The sequence below is a fragment of the Vicia villosa genome, linkage group LG4 (genome assembly GCF_029867415.1).
Source record: "Vicia villosa cultivar HV-30 ecotype Madison, WI linkage group LG4, Vvil1.0, whole genome shotgun sequence".
Taxonomy (NCBI): Eukaryota; Viridiplantae; Streptophyta; class Magnoliopsida; order Fabales; family Fabaceae; genus Vicia; species Vicia villosa.
This window is the reverse complement of record NC_081183.1, coordinates 112,906,621-112,914,637: the sequence shown is the minus strand read 5'-3', so window position 1 is coordinate 112,914,637 and position 8,017 is coordinate 112,906,621. Positions and strand designations below refer to the sequence as shown.

The following is an 8,017-nucleotide window of genomic DNA, read 5'->3' as shown; positions in this document are numbered from 1 at the left end:
TTTTCAAAAATGTATAAACAAAAGATAATAACACAAAACAAAGAGGTTCCCATGGAGTACCATGGATATGAGGGGTGCTTAAAACCTTCCCCTTGTACAACAATTCCTCCGTAGCCAGAACTCTGATAAGTTTATTAGTTTTGATTTTAAAAACTTCTGTGGGTTTTATTCGCTCTTTCACCCATTCCTTTTTGGAAACAATAAAGCGTGGTGACAACTCTGTTTTAAATGAGCTAAGTCTTTCTCATGACTCTAGTCTCACCAATTTCACCGCTACAAAAAGTGGCAACTCTGCTGGGGATACTGATCAAATTATTGTTGTATCTTTGGAAGGGTTGACCCCAATCTTTTTTTTATTATTATCTTTTGTTATTATCTTTGTTTTTGTACATGAAATTTTATTTGTGTCTTTTATTTTCCTATGTGTATACTTGGTATTTTATTGGGTTGTATTGGGAAAGGGAGTCATGCCCCTTGTAGTAAGACAAATGCTAACATGGTTTTAGAGTGTACACTTATTATAGGAGACTGGTATAGTCATTTTGATCTCGCGGGGGTAGTCCTAAAGAAGTTAATTTGAAATCCATCGCTCAATGGAGGCCTCTTTGGAAGTAACTTTGTTGACCATGTAGTTGGGAATACATCGTTGCATTCAACTAGGCTGTAGAAGCTGGGGATCGAGAAACCCTTAACCAATCTTGGCCATTAAGATGTAGTGTGGAAATTATGTCTGATTCATTTTTAGGATAGTTGTTACACGAGGCTATGCTCAGATGAGGTTCTCTTGGATTTTGTTCAAATGAGTATGTTGATACAGAGTTTACAATCTCCAAGTTGGGATGCTTGAGTTTGAGAAACAATAGAACCTTGATCTAAAGGTACAAAATAACCATAGTACACTCCAAGTTGGGATGCTATGTTTGCATTCATTCATCCATGCATCTAAAAAGATAATATCTTTCAAGGAATTAAAAGAAACATTTTGTTTTGTAAACATTATAGGGATGGAACCTGAAAGAAGAAAAACCAAGAAATATACTTTCAAGAGTTTAAAGGTGGAAGAATTAAGAAAGCTAGGTTCTTTGATTGTTGATCAAGACAAGTTTTGTAGTAAGTATGGAAGATTGTTGTATCTCCCCAGAACCAAGATGGAAGAAGGAATACTCTCCACTTTGATCCAATTCTATGACTCATTGTATCATTGCTTCACCTTTCCTGATTATCAAATATTGCCTACCTTGGAAGAATATTCAAGCATCATTGGGTTGCCCATTACTAGAAAAATTCCTTTTACTGGTTTAGAACAAGATCTCAAGCCTTGTGAGATTGCAAAATCCACTCATTTGAGAAAGGGAGAAATTGAAAAGAACATGGTTACTAAGGGAAGATTACCTGGATTACCTGCTCAGTTCTTGATTGAGAAAGCTCTCACCTTGTCACAAGAAAGAAAGGAAGAAGACTTTGAAGCGGTTTTTGCCTTTTTAGTGTATGGGTTGTTCTTGTTCCCTAACATTAACAACTTTGTTGAGATGAATGCCATCAAGATGTTTATGAAGAAGAATTTTGTTCCTACCTTACTTGGGGACACTTACTATTCTATTCATCTCAGAAATTCCTATGGAAACAGAATGGTTACCTGTTGTACTCCTTTGTTATATAAGTGGTACATATCTCATCTGCTTGACACCTTTGAATTCTGGAGCAAAAAAGAAGGTTTGAAATGGTCACACAAGATCATGACTCTTACCAACACTGAAATTGTTTGGACAAACAATCACTTCTGTAGAATGATGACTTTGGACTGCTGTGGTGATTTCCCTAATGTACCCCTCATTGGTACAAAAGGAGCAATCAACTATAGCCCCGTGTTAGCTCGTCGTCAATTTGGGTTTCCTATGGACAAAAGGCCAAGGAACAATTTATTGGATGGGTTCTTTCTTGAAGAAAAAGTTGAAAGCAAAGAGTTTAGAGAAAGGATTGCTAATGCTTGGCATCCAAGCCATAGGAAAGAAATCAAAGAATGGAAGACCAAAGGGGATATCTCTCTTGAGCCTCCAATGAGAATGCCTAATCTCCCTGGAACATTTGTACCTCCAATTGAGGAGTATATTTCACCCATTGTAGTTCCTTCAACAATTGAAAGTCTCCAAGAAGCTCTAAGAAAAATGAAGAAATCAAGTGACCATTGGAAGAAAAAGTTTGAGTAATCTGATGCTGAATTAGGAATGTTGGAAGAATCTTACGAAGATATGCTAAAAGAAAAGAATGATCAACTATTCCTTCAAGACACATGGCTCATAGCTAAGGATATTACTATTGCTAAATATGAAAGAGAGAAGAAAAGGAAGCACAAAGAAGAAGCTCTCCCTCCAAAAGAAGCTTCCTGGAAGAGTATTATTGAAAATCTAGAGAAGGTCAAGCTAAAGAAGAAGAAGACTCAAGATGATATGGATAGTTCTCACTAAGCTTTGCTGATCACTCTAGGATTTTACTAACTTTCTTTGTTTGTTTCTACCTTGTAACTCTTGAAAGTAATTTATGACTTGGTTGTCCCTTGTCCCTTTGTATGCTATCAAAAGAAAATGGTACTTCGATGACCCTCGATGACCCTCTATGACCCTTATATGTACCAATGATGCCTTGTCCCTCTATTATTAATGAATGAAATTTCTTTTTCAAGTTACTATATAATGTTTACATTTACAAAACTCTTAAATAAATCCTTGAAAGATATTATGGTATATTTTGAAAGTTAAACAAAAAAGAGTCTTTTGCATTGCATTCATCATTCACATTCACATTCACACTCACATCAGATTTAGAGTCTTATTCATTCCTCTCTCTCTCTCTCCTCAGAAAGTCAAGCTGACATACCGGTATAATACTTGCGCCAATCGCCAAAGAATGGAAGACGGTATAGTTGATGATCAAGAGTGGCAAGAAGAAGTTGTTGTCCTACACTCCTGTATTGAAAGATTAACTTCTATGGTTCAAGACTTGGTGGATGATCAGAATCAGCCATCAACCAAAGCTCAGACTATTGTGATCTCAGAGATAGATATTGCTCAGATTCCTGCAATTCCTGTGATGAATCCTACGACCACTAGACCATATGGGATAGAGATGGATTTCCAACTTGTTGGACAACAGATTCATGTTCCACAAACAACAATTCCTCAGGCTATCATGATCACTGCCTCTACTGCAATGAATGTTATCCCTGTCCAAAATGAACAAATTTTCCATGGTGCTCCTTCTAAAGGCATGGGTAGGTTGGAAGAGTTTGAAGACCATTTTCTAGAAATGCAAAAAGAGATTAAGGCCCTTAGAGGAAAAAATCTATTTGGAAAAGAAGTAAATGATGTATGCTTGGTTCCGAATGTCAGAGTTCCGGCCAAGTTCAGACTCCTAAAGTTCGAGAAGTACAAAGGTAATTCTTGTCCTCATAGTCATCTGATCATGTATGTAAGGAAAATGTCTGTGCACACAGAAGATCAACGCTTGTTAATTCACTACTTTCAATATAGCTTATCTGGAGCTGCTTTGAAATGGTCCATGGGTTTGGATATTACTCACATCCGAACGTTCCATGACCTCGGAGAAGCATTCATTAGACAGCACAAATACAACATTGATATGGCACCGGACAGAGATCAACTTCGTGCTATGTCCCAAAGAGAAAAAGAATCCTTCAAAGAGTACGCGCAAAGATGGCATGAACTAGTTGCTCGAATCATTCATCCAATGGAAGAAAAATAAATGACCAAGGTGTTCCTTAAGACACTAAGCACATTTTATTATAAGAAGATGGTAGCAAGCGCTCCCAATGACTTTACTGAGATGGTAAACATGGGGATGTGGCTTGAAGAAGGTATCTGAGAAGGTCGCCTAGTCAAAGAAGCCAGTTCATCACTATCTAGTGGTGGCATCAAAAGATTTGGTAGTAACTTTGCCAAGAAAAAGGAAGAAACTGTGAGTGTCATCTCAAGAGGAAGTAAATGACGGTATCAACCACAACAAATTGATGTTGTAACTCCACTTGTTAACCAAGCTCCACCTCAGAATATGTAGAAGCCTCATCCTCAACAGCCTCGACAACAGCTCCTTAACAAAATCAACAAAGGAAATATCCGCCTTTTGATCCTATTCCAATGACTTATACGGAATTACTTCCTTTGCTACTTCAGAAGAATCTAGTTCAACTGAGGGACCCTCATCCTCCTCCTGCTAATCCACCCTTTTGGTATAAGGCAGATGCTCGTTGTGCTTTCCACAAGAATGCTCCTGGTCATACTGTGGAAAATTGTTAGCCTCTCATGAGTGAAGTACAGAAACTGGTCCGAAGCAATATGCTCACCTTCAAATATGTCAATCCTAATGTTCAAGTTAATTCAGTGCCTAACAATGAGACTGTCAATGCAATCCAGACTCAAGCCGGTTATGAATACCTTCATGATGTTTGTGAATCAACTCAATCCTTGGTGAATATGCACGCTGTCTTGTGTGAACTTGATTAGTTTCCTCCATATGACTACAATGCTTGTCCAATATGTTCCAACATTGTTCGTGGTTGTACTCTCGTAGTTGAAGACCTTCAGAAACTTGCATTTTGGAAATTTTCCGAGTAATTAAGATTAGACTGGAAATATGAGACATTGAGTAATAAGGGGTATATTTTATTTGGCCCATTTGTGTGTTAATTATTTATTTAATTGTTATGTGATATAATAATTAATTGAATTAATTAATTTTGTGTATAATTGTGTTTATTGGGTTTAATGGTTAATTAAGTTATTAGAGAGATATAACTAATTGAGCCTAAGTAGTAGAAATAAAATATGAAATTGATTTGTGGGTTAAGCCCATTAAAAATAGAGATAGTAAGGAAATAGTGTTTTAGAGGTTATAAATCATTTGAGGGGAAAAGAAGAAAAAAGAGGCTAGAGGAGAAGAGAAGAGGATTTGGGGAGGAACTAGAAGATATAAGGAGATTGATTCAAGGTAAGGGGAGGAATCCTTATCATTATGGGTTAGTATGATTGGGTTAGTGGATAGATTAACATAATTTAGGGATTTTGTTCTTCAATTTTTTATGGTTTTGACATTGTTAGGTTTTGATGAGTAATCCTTGATATGTGATGATTAATTATGTTTGAAATTGATATATTGAAGCCTTATTTTACTATGTAGTACACTTAAGAATGAAAGGAAGAATATGAAAGTAGCAGTCCTGTAGCGACATTCTTTCTTTTCTTTGAAACAGTATTGTAGCGACATTGTTTCTTTTCCCATGTTGATACATTGCTACTATATATTACTTCACATGAGCTATGATATACACATTGATTCGTTATGGCATATGCTTAAATATTGTAGGAGCATGACAAGTTTACTAATATAATATTTAGTGATTATGTAAAATCTTCACATGCTGTTTAAATAATTTTGATACTTGTAGGATCTTAAAAGATTTTATGCTACTTCACTTTCAATTCTATCATGAGTGTACTAGTTTAAATTTATACTGTCTTGGTTTAACTGGAACAATACTGTAGCCTCAATTCTAGAGTTATATATATATATATATATATTAGAAATTGGAAATGCACCATTATAAATTGAAATATAATTGAAACAGGAATAGTATATTGAATTGTGTAACAGTAGCAGTTAGAAAATAAAATGAAATGCAAAACAGTCCCGTTTGATCGAAATAGTCGAATTAAGCGGTATAATTAGTTAACCGGAATTTAATGAAAATTTACGTGGTAGTAAGTTTAATTAGTAGATTAACGTGGTGGTGTTATTTTGTTAAAATTGTGATATTTTACGAATCGATCGAAATTGTGTTTGATTTAAATATTCTTTATAAATAAATGTTGGTTTTGTGATGGAAATGATAAATTGTGAATTGTTTTTCTGTGGGTAGCCGTTTGGCATGAATCCTAGTGATTAATTGATTATTTGTGAAAGTGTGTATTCATATATAATTGGCGAATGTGAATTAACATGTGATAGTGTGGTTACTAGCGTTAATTGGATTTTGTGAACCGTAATTGATTTTTTGCCTTTATATGTGAATGATATCTATGTGTTGTGAATGATATCTATGTGTTGTGAATGGTGTGTACAATTGACGGATAATTCATAGAGTTAGATTATTGTGGTATGCGGTAAGTTAAGATTGATGAGATAATCTTAGTTGCATATATTATTGGTATTTGAACATACATTCATAGCATGGTCAACTTTATGGTGGAAGCGGTGAAACTGTGGGTTCACATGGTAAGAGACGTTGAGCCTTGAATGGAAATAGGTGTAAAAGATGTGATCATTAATTGGAGATAGGCGTACTGGCTTTGGTCTTGTTCGGACCGGAAGCGTGGCTTGGATTCTAGATATTGAATCGGAAAGTGGTGAAACGTTGGGTTCATATTCGGTACCACATGCATAGAGTCACATGTCTTGCATTGAGTCACATTTGGTGTTATGTGATGTTTGAATATATACATTTATGTGATTGTTACGTGTGTATGAGATGTGATAATTGAATTTGGTGATGTTTGATACATGATATGGTGATAAATGTGAATATGTGATAATTATGGTTTATGTGTATACTTGAAATAATAGAATTGGATTCTTTTGAATATTAAACCATTATGTTTGTGGCATACTTGAACATGTGAAATATATTGGATAATGCTATTTACATGATTATGCAAAGTGTGATGAATTCCTATGACTGTTAATTAAATCATTGTATTTTATTTTACTTTCTTCATAATGATTAGAATTCCCACCCTTCTATTTGAATGTTACCCTTTGTTGGTAACGTGCAGGTTCAGACGCTTAGTAGCTCGTGCGAGGTTAGCCGGAGAGCGTCCGAGTTTGTTTGGAGATTAGGCAGTGAGTCAATGCTCTGGTCATGTAACACTGGGTTGGGATTAGTATTATTGAACTCATGTTTTGCTTTGGATATGTATTATGATATTATCTTGTGAACATGTATGTTTTGTTATTTGCTGTTGAGAGGCCATAGTGTCGAATATCTTGGATATGATGTTATATCATCTTCTAGATTATTATTGAAATATGAATATGATATGGGACATGATCATTTATGAATTACATGAGTATTTATTATTTCCGCTGTTTTTGCACCCCAAAATTTGCCCTCCTAATTTATTTTTACATGGCTTATGATCCAATTTCATCTGCATACTTTCGTTAAGGATTTAACACAGATCATGCATCATTGACCAAATAACATGGCACTGGGATCAAGGATTTCTAAAAGCCTAGGGCTTCATATTGAGTTTAAGGTGTATGGAAATTAAAGTCCAATCCTTTTGATGCTTCAAGCAGTGAAGTGTGAGATCGGGGTTTAGTCATTACTGGTTGACCAAAGGTAAGGTTTTCACCTGGTGTGTTCTGAGCTTGAGAAGGTTTCCAATCGAGGATCATTGAATTAGGTTCTCTCATCCGTGGCTTCCTCAAGGCATTATGATTTTGTTTTGAGATCATTGTTGAACCATGGTACAAGAGGATGAACTTGAAGATTGCATTGTACTTAGGACATCATTTGTGCTAACGCTTGTTGATGATACGTAAGTTTGGTTTGAATTGGTGTATCAAATTGAGTTAAAGGCTTTTATTGAAGGTGCGTATTAATTAGAAATCGTTCCTTTGAATTTGAAGTGGATTTGAGTTTGAAAAATAATCAAAGAGGATTAAGAGTTCTTAAACAATTGGTGTGGGATTTCTTAGAATTCAAGCTTCGACTATGTTCAACATTCAGAGGAGACATTCATTGATAAGTTCATCCAAATTGTGTGCATATTCATCGCAAATACCTTTTCGTGAGTATTACAACATTCCAAGTCTACACATTACAAAATAAATTCAATTCATATCCAATAATCAAGTCCATTACAAAAAGCACATTACAAACTAAATTCAATCCAAAAGAAAACTACAAAGCTTCCATTTCCATTCATTACAAAAAATTACAGAG

General features: G+C 35.3%; 1 protein-coding gene across 1 annotated transcript; it reads left to right on the top strand.

The window, feature by feature from the left end:
• Positions 1-1,004: 1,004 nt before the first annotated feature.
• On the top strand, positions 1,005-2,207 carry LOC131597696 (uncharacterized). Its single transcript, XM_058870374.1, has one exon. The coding sequence runs from the start codon at positions 1,005-1,007 to the stop codon at positions 2,205-2,207; it is 1,203 nt and encodes a 400-aa protein (XP_058726357.1).
• The last annotated feature ends 5,810 nt before the right edge of the window (positions 2,208-8,017 follow it).